We start from the raw sequence: 14,249 nt of genomic DNA, 5'->3' as shown, positions 1-14,249 counted from the left end.
TACGGGTAGGAAAATCGAAGGCGATGAATTTTGTATTCGAGTCGAACTATCCTATCAACCTATAGAACAACCAGATGTCCGGTCCCAACAACTTATCTTGGTACGGATATACTTTTCATGTATTTACATGGACACGAGGCATGTATTACATATATGTTATTTCTTCGTGACCATTAGAAATGTGTTAGTACAAATTAGTTAAACATGTAATTCGACAATGCATGATAAATATAGAAGTGCATTTTTCGTTTAAATTGAACATCGTGTTATAAAGAGAGAGTATACGAAGTTCAAGAATTTCTATAAAGAAAACAGCTCTAAACAAATAAAAGGACATCTAGGAAATTACTACTAAAGCGTTGCATTGATTTCTTAAGATATTTAGCATAGAATCACTACCCGTACACAGCATATATAAGAGGAAATATGTAGACCACATCATTGACATGTGGTAAAAGAAGGTGCTAGCCAAGTTATACTTTACTCATTCATTCATTACATCTATACATATTTTACTACTTGGTATCCCACTTTTTCAACTATGAGCCACGAGAAAAGTGAAATTAAATAAATCATAATAAGGATAATAACGCTATCTATAACGATTAAATTCTATGGAACAAAAGGAATTAGGAAAATCGTCCTCAAACGCCAATCGAAATCTATCGAATAATTTATGCTATACATACTAGATAAAACTCGTTTCCTATGCTTTCCTTTATTTTAATACATTGTTTCTGTCGCAGATGTTCTATGCATTTTACAACCATTTAAGTTGTGTAACTTCGGGAAAAAATTATTTAAGTGGAAACCATTCGCATAAGAAGAAAATAAGAACAATAATGGACCCTAATGCAGCTGCTGGCCACTGCACAAGATTAGACATAAGACTCTTGTGCGTGTGACAGCGGCTATGATGGGGCTTCCACGAAGCATCGATGGTATGACAAAATCAGTATTTTTTCGAAGTGTGACAAGTAAGATTTCTAAACAGAAATTATACAAATCTTCTGGATCAAGACATGAACAAATTTTATAATTTCTCTGTAGCACAAAATATGGAATTTAGTATATGGCAAAATACTAATATTAACCAACCAATCTATCTTTACAAGGTATAATACAATTCTAAAATTATTAATAATAGGTACATTAACTTCAAATTTTGCAATAAACATTATAGAAAATCTTATAATATAATATATCGAATAGCTTGAGAGTAATATTCATTTACAAATGTGTTTTCACAATGCATAATAAAATTCTAAAATTTCTCTCTTATTCTAAATTTTATAAGTTATTATAGAAAACCTTATAAAACTTTTAAAGCTACTATTAATAATAACTATTGAACATTTAATGAATATCTTAATTACTGTCTTAACTGAAAATATAATATACATATAAATTATAAAAATGTTCTTTAAACCCTGATTTCTGTGACCATTTCTCAAATCATAGTTACCTCCTAAAAATGATGAAAAAACATAAAACATTACATTGTAACATAATTGTAATATAGTAATTTCTTTAATATGGCAATAAAATATTAATTATATCTATATATTATGATCATTATGTGTAAATTCCCACTCTCCTGGAATACATTTCCTCCTATCCTTTAAATAAAATAAAACTGTCTAGAAATTAATGTCAGATAAAAATTTGTTTGCAAAGAAACAACTATTATTCATCAAATGCAATTAAATCTATTTATGGCCTGTCAATTAGATAATATTCTTTGACAAAGTACATTTGTACATTACATATACATAGTCCTTTTGCTGTAAAAACATTAAAAAATCATATGATTGATAAAATTGATATCACAATGTTAATATCAAATGCATTATTATATTGAAAACAATTAGATTAATTATAACCTGGATATTTGTAAACAACGTCGCACATAACCTATTAGTTGAATCTTTTCATTTTCAATAATAAGCTAATATGTCATTGAAATAGATTATGATATAAATTTTAAAATAAAAAAGATGTATAATTATGTACACTATTCATATAAAGCCAGAATAGTATTACGAAATAACATTAAAATTATAATATCAATGTCACATTAACAAAAACGAAATTCTCTAAGTAGAAAATTCAAAATGATATTTAAGATAAATTTAACTATGAACAAAATTTGTAAAAAAGAAAATTAAAAAGATCTACCTTCAACATTTAAAATGAAATCAAATCATGAAGTTCATCACAATAATTATACACTTGCATATCATGCATGTGCGTTCCGAAACCTAACCAAAGTAAATCATTGACACTCAGACTTTCTTCCTATTGGTCTATCCTATTGATATAGTGGAAACTCTCTGAACGCACGTAATTCAAACAACATTTAAATCCAAAAAGGCAAAGCTAAAAATATTCATTAATTTAAGAATGCAAATACTAATAGATTTAGAAGTCCATCGTACGTACCTCTTTATTGTAAATTATAAGTAATAATTAAACATATGGAATAATAATTCAATCAATTCAAAACATAAAAAGAAAAAAATAACAATCTGTAACAAACATGTTTATCACAACGCCGCGAAATGCTAAATCATTATATAACATTAAATTTTTTAATTTGTTATGTTTGTATTCAAGGTCAATTTTGAACATGAAATCAATAAAATGTGTACAGCGCGCTTGCGTGTGCCACAACTGCGCATCATTTGCTCGCAGTCGGTACATCGTGAAGGTCCGCGAAATTAGTGTTATTATATGGTGCCTTTATATTTGCGCTCTACTTTGACGAAATTAACTACAATGAAGTCGAACATCATGGATCTAGTTAGACAAAATTTTCACAAAGACTGTGAGCAAGCGATTAATAACCAAATCAATTTGGAATTGTTCTCGAGTTACGTCTATCTGTCTATGGTTAGTCAATATATCGATTAAGTGGCTATTCTAGACGTTGAATTTTCTTTAGCAATAAAATTTAAATAAAAAGAAACATCTTATTTCCTATACCATTATTTTCGTCATGAATACTTTCTGTGTTTTTATTTCATGTTCTATTATCGTGATTATTTTTGTAGGCATATTACTTCGATAGATGCGACGTAGCTTTACCAGGGCATTATACGTATTTCAAAAAAGCTTCAGACGAAGAAAGAGAACACGCCATGAAATTTATGACTTATCAAAACAAGAGAGGTGGCAGCATCACTCTGGCACCTATTGAAAACCCGCCAAAAAATGACTGGATCAGCGCTCATGACGCTATGACGGAAGCATTGAAGCTAGAGAGACAAGTTAATGAGGTATGTATGTTTATTAAAATTTTATTTCAAATGTAACAATTGTTATTAGAATAGAAAAGTAATTTTATACAAAATTATATGAAAATAATATTCCTATATACATTTTGATTATGTCTTATTTCTTTAGAATGTACGAAATACTTTCAATTATAGTTTAATTCCATTGATATTTTTAATATATCAACTTATTCCCTTTTATAGATTCTTAATACCCGTTCTTTCAAGTGGGGGTGTAACTCAGTGGTAGAGTGTCCGCTTCGCATGCGGAAAGTCCTGGGTTCAAATCCCAGCTCCTCCAATCTGATTTTTTTCTTTTTTTTTTCTTTATAAATTTGTAACATGAACATTTTGCAGTAATAAAATGTAATGTTTTTTAGTGAAATATAAAGTATATAAATATTTTTATAAATATTTTATCATTTTCAGAGTCTTCTCCAAATACACGCCTTAGCGACTCGACACAACGATCCAAACTTGTTAGATTTCCTTGAAACCGAGTATCTGAAAGAACAAGTAGACTCCATCAATGAACTTGCCAACCACATAACAAAATTAGAAAGAGTTGGCGATGGTGTAGGAGTACATATCATCGACCAAGAACTTGGGGAATAAAACGCCCTTTTAAAAATTTAACACTATTATTGTAGTAAAAACGTCAACATACTATGCATGGACAGAGAATGAGCAAAAAATTGTACATTACACAATACTAATGTGAGAAATAAATACAGTATTTTAATTTCTATTGCTAAAATAAATATATATGAACTTGTATAATTTTGAAGTGTTGTACATTTCTGCATCAAATTACAAATACTTCCAAAAAGTATTAGTAAGAAATTCATTTCGGATTGAATCTACATCTTTTACCATGTTAAGAAGTGTGACAAACGTTATATATATTGTACAACGTAGTGCTAACTTTGAGCGCAATAAAGCTTGGCAATCCTGATTATATATAGTTTCTATTTTTGTTTCAAAAACATTTATGCGTGATATCGAAAATAAATTGCGAATCGATAATATGACATATGACATAACATACAAATAAAAATGAAAATTTTTTAAAGAATAATTTTTACAATTGACGAAGTTCTTTATATCAAGAAATGTGTATGTAAATTGTTTGTAACTAAAGATAAATCATGTTAAAATTGCGTAGTGATAAAAAAATTCTTAGTGATGTTTTCAACTCGTTTGTTCGACAATTATATACTAAAGAGTAAGTTTGTAACTTTTATTTATGAAAGAATCTAATATTGAGTATAATTCGAAAATGTAAGTAATCTTTTTGAAGAACTAAACTCTACAAGGGAATATGTAAACCAAAACTATTTCTTGCCAAATTTTTGGCAACCTCCTGCAAGGATGAATTTTGCATTGATAAACCTACGAAATGGCCAAGTGGAAAACCGGCCAATTTTAAGTTTCATCAAGAAACTGAAACTATATTAAACGAACAAATAAATACGGAACTGAAAGCTTTCTATCATTATTTGTCCATGGTGAGATAAAAAATAGAACTATTTGTTTCTTAAAAAGATAAATAAATATATAGTTTTTTTAATAGTATTATCTTTAATGTAAATCAGTTATTTTCTATAGGCTGCATACTTCGGGCGCGCAGATGTAGCATTGCCTGGCTGTGAATCATTTTTCATGCAAATGCATCACGAGGAACATGAGCATGCTATCAGATTTCTAAATTACGTCAAAATGCGCGGAGGTCTTGTAAATTTATGTCCAATACAACCTCCTTCCGACCAAGATTGGAAATGTCCATTGCACGCTTTTAAAGTAAATAATTAAAAGAAAGAATTAAGTATTCTCTTTTAATAATATGCATGGTTATTAAATTTGTTTAGACAGCATTGACTTTGGAATTAGAGGTAGCTGAAAAACTAGTAGCAGTAAATGCTGTTGCGGAAAAACATGGTGATTTAAATGCTAGTGATTTTATTGTTACCGGCTTTATGGAAGATCAGATGAAGAGTGTGAATGAAATGGGAAGATTTGTAGCTGTCCTGTCTGGTATCGGTGATCAATCATTAGCACGCTTTATATTTGATAAAGATTTACTTGAACATTACGTTCAACCAAAATTTAATATTCTTCGTTCAAAATTGCGACCAAATAGTACTGACAAGTAATATTTCCGCTTTCTTATGTCATATAGTATATGATATATCATGTTTATATTTAATTTGAAATAACAATATATGTACATGTCAATTACATTATAGGGAAAGTGAAAAGCCGATACAATACTTGAAGTATTACGATAAAAATACTTGAAAAATATTAATAAAAAGATCATTTTTCAAACAGTGTATAACAATTTAATAAAATTTCACTTACAAAAAAAAGTAGAATTTTCCGTATGATAATAAATTAATAAAAAATGTGAATATGACTTTGTTCAAAGATTAATCGCTTCGTTTTCATGTAATGTAATCGTTTGTGTAATTTTAGAACACACCGAATCAGTGAATAATGAAAACCAACTGTTTCGTATCATGCATTGAAAACGACTTAGCATGGCAGAACTATTACATGCATTTAGTTGTGAAGATAAAGTTGCAATAAAAACGGATGTTTTAGTGACTAAGTAATTTCTCTTTGTCTAAATTAAATGCGGTATTCGGGATTATTTAAATTTTTTATTCGTTATATTAAAGGATTTTAATCGCGGTATTATTTATAATATAGTGTAGTGCGAGTGTTAGATTTAGATCGGTAAAAAAATCACAATTATTGTTAATACGTAATTAACCCTAATTTTCATGAAACAGTTTTGTATTATTACGAATGGACGCGAGTAATTGTTCATGGTTCGAGGGTAAGTTCAAGAATGGCTAGCGATTTGTCGAGTGAGTGTACGGAAACAGTTGGTGTGTTAGATGAGAAAGAAGAAGGTGAGATATCCTTGGAAGATGTAAGTTCTTCCGAGGAAGGACATTTAAATTACGGATATGGCACTAAAATTTCTCATTGTTCAAATTTTCTGTCGACTCAACAAAATGCAACGTGCTGTACGGCTCCTGCCAAGTTTTATCCTTCCAAGGGTTCTAATAGAAGAGGTAAATTAAATAATATAGTGTTTTTTTAATACTTTTAACTTCATATTGTTTATATTGTTTATATTGTTATGAAAAATAAGCTTGAAATAAAATTCAATTTTCTTTTATTAAATATGAATATTAAAAAAATATATTTTTAATATTTTGGGATATAATTTGTGTAAAATGTATTTCTATTTGATAACATATTGAACCTTTCTATACCCAATGTATTATTATTCTCGACATATCATGTTCTAATCAAGTAGAAGTTGACCTTATTCTACAAGATGCAGTCCAGGGCAAAGAAAATCTTCATCAAATGAAAGAATCAGGATGCATTGGAACAAAACATACAGCTTCTACACTTCAAGAAAAAAATGACGACCTTGTGCCTATTTCAAGTGACAGTGATATGGAAATTGTTGGTCTTGCAGATAATTCTAAACAAATTATGATACGTTCTCCTTCCAAAAACAGAAAGAAAAAAAAGAAGAAAAAGAAAAGAAATCGTATACTTTCATTGGATAATCTAGATTCTTCGGCTACTGCAGATGTATCTAAGAAAGAATGCGCTAGTATAGTAAAAGATGATACGACAAAAAATACTTCTAGGTCACATCACAGAGAAATGAGTCCTATTCATAGAAGAAGTAGATCAAGAATAATTCTAAGATCACCACCCAAAAGACATAGATCTCTTATAAAAACAAGATCTCCTTTTAGAAGATCAAAATCGCCAATTACTCGTACTAGATCACCAGTGACAAGGAGGTCTCCAAGAAGACTTAAATCTCCTAAAAGATCACCATACAGATCTTCAACAAAGACAATGCCTCGGAAAACGTCACATATTGACTTAAAATCATCCCATAATTATACTGATACTACACATAAATTACTAAAAAAAGTCAGAAAATTAGATTCAATGGGAACTCATTCATTAGAAGAAACTTTAAATAAAAATAAAGAGCATGCATCTTCATTAAAAGAGAAGTTAACAAATATGATGAAAAGTGCTTCTAACAATAATACTGATTTGACAAATTCTTCAAAAGGAAAATCTATAAAGGATATAAATAAAAAGGAATCTAATGATGCAGATGATGAAGAAGATTTGGCATTATTAAGGCAGAAAGCTCTTGAAACAAAACAAAATAAATCAAATAAACAAAATGAACAGCTAAAGACTGAAACTATAAAACATGTGAGTGCAAATATGAATGATGATCAAGATGAAGAAGATTTGGAATTAAGAATGATTGCACTTCGTTCTGCTGTATTAAAAAAACATCAGAATAGAATTCAAAAGGGAATTCAATTGGGAAAGTCTAAGAAATCTAATAGCTTTCGTAGTGAAAGTCCATTTACTCAAAGCTTTTTAGATAGCATTCCTATACCTGGAGAGGAAAATTCTGCATCACCACCTCATACTCCATTCCCTGTAAATGAAAGTGATCATACAGAGGATATGGAATTAGATACATATGTTGAAAAAGAAAAAGAAAAATTACCATATTCTCCAACAGACAAAATTACTGCCAATATATCTGTGGATACAGAATTGTTGGGTATTCAACCATCTGATGTATCGTGCATCTCTCTTAATGGAGCAAATAATAGTGCAAATTTTAATACATCTATAACAAGTAATCAGGATGATCAAAAATCTTATCAGGAGAAAATTGTTGAAAATCGAAGTTTTTTGCCAAATATTGCATATTATGCACAATCACAAAATCCATTATGTGCTACAAATGCAAATATACAATATTCATCAACTGACTTAACAGAAACTTTTAAATCAGATTTTATGAAAGTACATCATTCTCATTTAAATGTATCTTCTTATGAAAATACATGTGCTACTGTTAAAAGCAATCATACTTCTGAAGTTTTAGATATTAATTCGATCCAAGAAATGCCTTATTCTCCAACTGACACTCCTGTATATGATCCTGATTTATCACATGCTCTTCCACAAGCTCTTGGTCCACTAACTATCTCAAATTCTTCCTTAGTTTCTTTAGAATCATATACTTCTAATACATGTGGAAATAATGAACAATATAATAATGTATCAACAAATCAACATACACAAAGTACAAAACAAGTAGACAATGTAAATGAAGATGAACAATTAAGTAAAGCAGAAACATTTTCATTGGATCCAATTCTTAGGTCTAATACAAGTTATCTTATGGAATCAATATCTCCTAGTAGTTCAATGATAACAATTGATGATCTTCCTGAAACTGAAGCAGATGTAAATCTATTAACTGATACTTTCAAAAACATAAAAACTTCAGAGTACATTCCAGATATATCAAATAATGTTAAAGACAAAATATCAGAACCGCTTTATATGAAGGGATTACCAGATGTTACCAAAGATACAAATAAAATACCAACATTAATTAATAGAACACTAGTTCCAGCACCAATTTTGAAAACAAACAAACAATTGCAACTGCCACTACCAACTAGAAAGAATGCATTACAGCAAGAACCTACATTCAAAAGTGCAGAAATGCAGCCAGTTGTTATTAATAAAGAAAGTAGTACAAAGATAAATGCTTCCTTTAAACCTATAAAATTAATGTCCTTTTCACAAAAGTCACATTCTATTTTAACTATACCAACTGCATTTCATGAAGATCTAACTAATGAAATATCTACAGATAAATCATCTCATATCTCACTAGTAGAAAGTAATCCCAGTGCAACTCTGGCACAAAATAATATAATTACAAGCCCAAATAATACAGGTGATATTAAAATTCTAACACAAAAGAAAAAGAAACTGCTTAAAAGGGGATTAAAAAGAAAAAGCACTGCATCATTAATTGCAAAAAAACACAATACATTATGTACAAACGATGATAATGTAAATACTGTAGATAAGCAAATATGTAAATCAGATCAAGTTCTTTATGCAGATAATAAACAAAATCAAAAAGAAACGCAGACACGAATGGACGAGACAGATTGTGTCCATATATGTACGTCAGAAATGTCCAAAAATATTGATGATAAACTAAATAAAATTTCTTTAGAAACTAATGAAGATAAAATACAGAGAAGTAATAATTCATCTAATGATACATCAGCACAAGAAAAGAGTACAGAAGACAGAAGACAAAGTCTTGATGAAGATGAAGATGCATTAAGGGCAATTTTATTAGCTTCTTTGCCAAAACGAACAAAAATCACTAACAGTTGTTCCAATTCAGTTGCACTTACAACAACAAGTACTACATCTGCTGTATCAAATCAAACTGTATCAAATATGGTATTATCTACAGTTAATAATTTACCAACTCCACATATAAATTTATGTGGTTCTGAAAACGATAAAAATCAATCAAATGCCGGAGAGAAAATATACAATGTTACACAGAAAAGTTTATCTCTTGAAAGTATTAAGGCTTCAAACACAGTAATTGGAAGAAAAAGATCAATTCCTATAACAAAAAGTCCACAGAAGAAATTTATAAAAAGAATTTCAATTCCTGCAAGTACAAAAGTTGTAAATAATGCGAAAAAATACCAAAATACAATGATTCAAAAGAGATTAAATTTACAAAGAGCTACAATTTATAACAAGCAAAAAATTGCAGAAAATGAAGTTCTGTCTAAAATGAAATCTAATGACAGTAAATGGTCTGCTAATACAAAGGCATTGTCCGATACACAAAGGATTGTTATAAATTTAGAGTCTGATACAGAAAGTGATTCTGAATCTGAATGGCAAAAGAGTACAGCTGCTTCTTCAGCACATACTGTCACAATAGAAAAACATCAACCAGCAATAAATCCTACAGCAGAGTTTGAAAAAAATTTAGATCAATTTTTACGTGCAGTACGGAAAAAACAAGAATCTATGGCAGCTGCAAGACCAACTGTAATATCACAAACATCTAAGAAAGATGCAGTATTAGTAACAAAACCAGAAAAATCAAATTCATCCAATCTACAAACACCACTGGTAAGAATACTACAACAAAATATTGTATCATATATGAAATATTTAATTATTTGACTATTTTTACAGGCTGTTCGTCATTTACCTGCATCTCAGCAAGAGGAATATCGACGGTTAAAACAACAAATTTTAGAACGCGAGAAGCTGAAGCTACATAAAACAATAGAAAACAACAGTTTAATAAAAAATAAAAATATGGAAGTATCTTCAAAACCCATATCATCCAATAGCTCAAGTAAAGAGTTATATGCGAAACTACATTATACAATACCCTCAAAAAGTCAAAGTATAAGTACACAACAATTAAATAAGGAAAATTGCTCTAAAAATTTAGCAGATTCAGTAAGAAGTACCACTATATCAACGAGCAACATTCAGTCATGTATCAGCAAAATGTATGATGTTGATAAACAAGAACATACAGATCCAATTCAAACAAAAGCACTAACAAAGTCAATAATAAATAATATATCTGTATCTGCTGAAAGTAGTCCAAATAATATTGGAAACAAAGCAGTTGGAAACATGCAACCGACGAATATATCGCGAAAGAGTCCAACGAAAACAAAAACTTCACCTAGCTTAAAAATTTTATCTACAGATGAAGTAAATCGAAAATATGTACAGGTACAAGTAAAAAATGATACAAACGATCGAGTGGTAACAATAAATGATAAAGTGACCTTAAATAACGAAACAATAATCGATCGAAGTGAAAATATTTCTGGAAATAAAAATAGCAGTAATAAAAATATATATGATAATAATATAAATCAACTTTCATGTCCTACAAAGGAAGACATTGTTTCTAATAATACTCCATTTGGTAATAACAATACAGTGGACTCAGATACATCGACTATTATTTTATCAAGAACACCTCAAAGTTGGAATGAAAGTCTTAATACATCTGAATCTACAATATATCTTCCACAATGTCAGGAAGATACATTATTGACTTCAAGTACAAAAGATAAATATGACATCCATTTTCTATCACCCAAAAACAATGTGTCACCAAAAGATATAAGAAGCGTAGAAGAAAATTGGGAAGAAATTAAAAAAGATGTCAAGGCAGAGCTAAATACTCTTATTAATCTTTCACGCGCGGAACAAGAACAACGTTTAATAGATACAGAACAAGAATTAGTTATGAAACGGTAACCAACTTTCTAATGAAAATTCATTAATATCCATTAATTTTTAATGTATTTCTATATAGTAATTTATTCATTTCTTGATAAAACAGCTATACAATCTTAGATGATTTGGCGAAGATGTCGCAAAATCTTCGTCAGTGGCATATGGAAAGAGATCTACAGACGAATTTAGCGGCTGAAGTCAAAAAGCTCAGGGAACAGCTCAAAGTTGCTGAAGAAAGATTACAAGTGCAACGTAATCGTATTAATAATATAGGTCCAAAAGTAGTAGAAGCTCGCGGAAAAATCAATGCAGGTCGCCAAAAATGCTATAAACTCGCAATTATTTGTACAAACTTGGGAAATAGAATTGTAGGAAGAGATTATAAGTAATATATTAATAGAATCATTACTATTAATCTTCAAATCACTGTGAACACAAAATATAAATATTTTTAATTCTTTCACTGTATCTTCTAGGATACCTGAAGCTGGAGCACAACTTTTAGATAATAGATTGAAAGAAGTAGCTAATCACACGCGGCAACTTTCCCGGAAAAAAGTACCATCTATTGACATTTCCGACATATACGAATTATCAAAATTGGAAGAAACAACTGTGTCTAGTGCATGTACAGAAATTTGTCAAAGTGACTCTCTGGAAGAATCCAATACGACAATTTTAAACGAAAATGAATCTCCAATAAAATCTAATGAAATTAGAAAAACTGTACACAAAGAAGTTACTACAGTAAATGTAAGTGATACAGATAAGAAAAAAAATATAGTATTAAATAATTGTGCTCCAAGCATTAATGAAGAAAGTACACCTACACAAAACAACCATGAACAAGAAGTATCTACTGAACAAACAAACTTAAGTGATAATCCTGTTCCTACTACTGGTGTGCTTAACTCGCAAGATGCTCAAAAGCTGGATAATGAGGTAGTGGTACCAGAAAATAATGTAATAAGGTCTACAACTTTAGAAGCGGGCAGTAAAAGGAGGAATACTACGAGACTTGAAGGGGAACTTTCAACGAAAAAAACACTTTTACCTTATGAATCAATATTAACACACTTTAAGGTACCAAGGTGGGTTTTTGCTCTCTAAATATTTCAATAATATAGGATATTTATTTCTAAATAAAAAATATACAGTGTTCTTCTAATTTAACTTTCACAAAAATTTCGAGTATTTTTTTTGTTGTTTTTATCATTCTTAACCAGGAACACGAATCCCAATGGCGTCCTTTGTCCATACGAACTGATGGGAACATGCAGTGATGGAGATTGTCAATTTATTCATCAAACAGGGAGCCAAACCAAGTAGCATTTAGCTACCAAAATGGCATTGTTAAAATATACGTAAGGTGGTTTTAATCTTTATTCATAAGATTCAGAGGACATTAAAAAATAAAAATCAAGATTTTTATTGAAAGTGATCACACTTTATTATAATCTATTAACTTCTAAATTCCAACAATTTTTATTATGAGTAAATGTTATCACTTTACAATTACAGATACTACTATTTCTGAGAATGCAAAATCCCACATAGATGGAAGCTGTTAACAAGCAGAAGTAACACCCGAAGATGGTAAGTTATCTTCATCACGGCAAGAGTTTGTGCACAAATTAAAGTAGCAATTTTATTATATAAAGATCATAAATTTTAAAAAAAGCAAAATTTTTAATACTGTGCTATTTCAAGCTTCTATTCTAACGAAAATTTAAAGAAAATTTGCTGCAAGTGTTTATTTTTTACATATGTAAAAAGTGTCATATATGAACTGCAAGTAACTAGTGTGATTAATGTAAAAGAGAAAGAAGATATTGTTGACCGATTGTTGAAGGCAGCCGAATGACTGGCCAACGTCGGGCATTGCAACAAATATTCATTTCATACTTCTATATAAGTTACCTCATAAAAGTCTTGTACCTGTATAATAAAAGATTAATATTTTTTTCTAATTGCGAGTTTATTTATTTTTAAACTTAAGTTTATATCCCTTAGCCATAGAAAACAATATACAATCTTCCTAAACTCTATATTTGTTACTAGGAAATTTCCCTTGATTTTTATATTTGTGTTAGATTAATTTGTCCTTAACCCTAAGTTCATCCCATCGACTAATCCATTCCCTTGGACATATAGATGTAAAGACTTGTTTAAACCAAGTGCATACGTCTGATCCCTCTCCTAAAGTACGCTCGCAACGATAGAAATCATGGTACATTACCCAACAGCGTAATGTTTGATTTTGTTGTTGAAATCTAAATAACGATATTACAAATTACTTTAATTCAGAATATGAAAAAGATCAATTTTAATCATATTATAGATGTCAGTTAACAGAAAAGTAACATAGTAAAACAAACCTTGGATCTTCACCAGGAAATACAAATCGTACATGTCTTTTTTTGTCTTCCTGTTTAAGACATGGATCATCTTCGTCTACAGTTATAGTTATCTTTTTCTTCGGTTTTCTTTCATCTGTTGCGATATTATCAATCATTAGATTTGTATCATTCGTATCATACGTATTATCTTCATCTCTTTTTTGAGAAGTAGTTTTCATTTCAACCGAAATATTAATTTTATTATTTTCATTGTTTTTATCAGAATCCATTATGTTTTATATCCATAACTTAATTCATGTACATAAATAAAATATACTATTTATAATAAATTAATTTATAATAAGCGTACAATGAATTACGCGAAACGAATAATACATGAGACAGAAAATTAATAGAGACGTGAATGTCGATTAGAGTATACTTT

General features: G+C 29.6%; 4 protein-coding genes and 1 non-coding gene across 7 annotated transcripts; 4 read left to right on the top strand and 1 right to left on the bottom strand.

Moving 5' to 3' along the window:
* Window positions 1-2,660: 2,660 nt before the first annotated feature.
* On the top strand, window positions 2,661-4,055 carry LOC117155652 (soma ferritin-like). The gene is made up of 3 exons (XM_033331866.2): window positions 2,661-2,892; window positions 3,054-3,278; window positions 3,705-4,055. Exons 1-3 carry the CDS (start codon window positions 2,734-2,736, stop codon window positions 3,888-3,890), a joined length of 570 nt encoding a protein of 189 aa, XP_033187757.2. The 5' UTR covers window positions 2,661-2,733; the 3' UTR covers window positions 3,891-4,055.
* On the top strand, window positions 3,505-3,576 carry TRNAA-CGC (transfer RNA alanine (anticodon CGC)). The gene has a single exon. It is a non-coding gene; the product is annotated as a tRNA-Ala (tRNA).
* Window positions 4,056-4,359: 304 nt separating the features above from the next.
* Window positions 4,360-5,668, top strand: LOC117155650 (soma ferritin-like). Its single transcript, XM_033331862.2, has 4 exons — window positions 4,360-4,500; window positions 4,576-4,783; window positions 4,884-5,075; window positions 5,144-5,668. The coding sequence occupies exons 1-4, from the start codon at window positions 4,424-4,426 to the stop codon at window positions 5,426-5,428; spliced, it is 762 nt and encodes a 253-aa protein (XP_033187753.1). The 5' UTR covers window positions 4,360-4,423; the 3' UTR covers window positions 5,429-5,668.
* A 134-nt stretch (window positions 5,669-5,802) lies between these two features.
* Window positions 5,803-13,435, top strand: LOC117155642 (uncharacterized). 3 transcript variants are annotated; one of them, XM_033331833.2, is made up of 7 exons: window positions 5,803-6,358; window positions 6,628-10,325; window positions 10,392-11,482; window positions 11,572-11,850; window positions 11,942-12,556; window positions 12,692-12,829; window positions 12,987-13,435. In XM_033331833.2, exons 1-6 carry the CDS (start codon window positions 6,130-6,132, stop codon window positions 12,792-12,794), a joined length of 6,015 nt encoding a protein of 2,004 aa, XP_033187724.2. In that variant the 5' UTR covers window positions 5,803-6,129; the 3' UTR covers window positions 12,795-12,829; window positions 12,987-13,435. The 3 variants fall into 3 exon arrangements, with proteins under 3 accessions (XP_033187724.2, XP_033187722.2, XP_033187723.2); XM_033331831.2 differs by having other exon boundaries at window positions 6,607-10,325; XM_033331832.2 differs by having other exon boundaries at window positions 6,607-10,325; window positions 12,692-12,834.
* Window positions 13,436-13,547: 112 nt separating this feature from the next.
* LOC117155653 (uncharacterized) lies at window positions 13,548-14,121 on the bottom strand. The gene is made up of 2 exons (XM_033331867.2): window positions 13,844-14,121; window positions 13,548-13,738 (listed from the first exon to the last, which is right to left on the bottom strand). The coding sequence occupies exons 1-2, from the start codon at window positions 14,092-14,094 to the stop codon at window positions 13,555-13,557; spliced, it is 435 nt and encodes a 144-aa protein (XP_033187758.1). The 5' UTR covers window positions 14,095-14,121; the 3' UTR covers window positions 13,548-13,554.
* Window positions 14,122-14,249: the final 128 nt, after the last annotated feature.

This window comes from Bombus vancouverensis, chromosome 6, assembly GCF_051014615.1.
Source record: "Bombus vancouverensis nearcticus chromosome 6, iyBomVanc1_principal, whole genome shotgun sequence".
NCBI classification, from domain to species: Eukaryota; Metazoa; Arthropoda; class Insecta; order Hymenoptera; family Apidae; genus Bombus; species Bombus vancouverensis.
The sequence above is the reverse complement of the archived record's forward strand: the minus strand, read 5'-3'. Positions and strand labels throughout refer to the sequence as shown.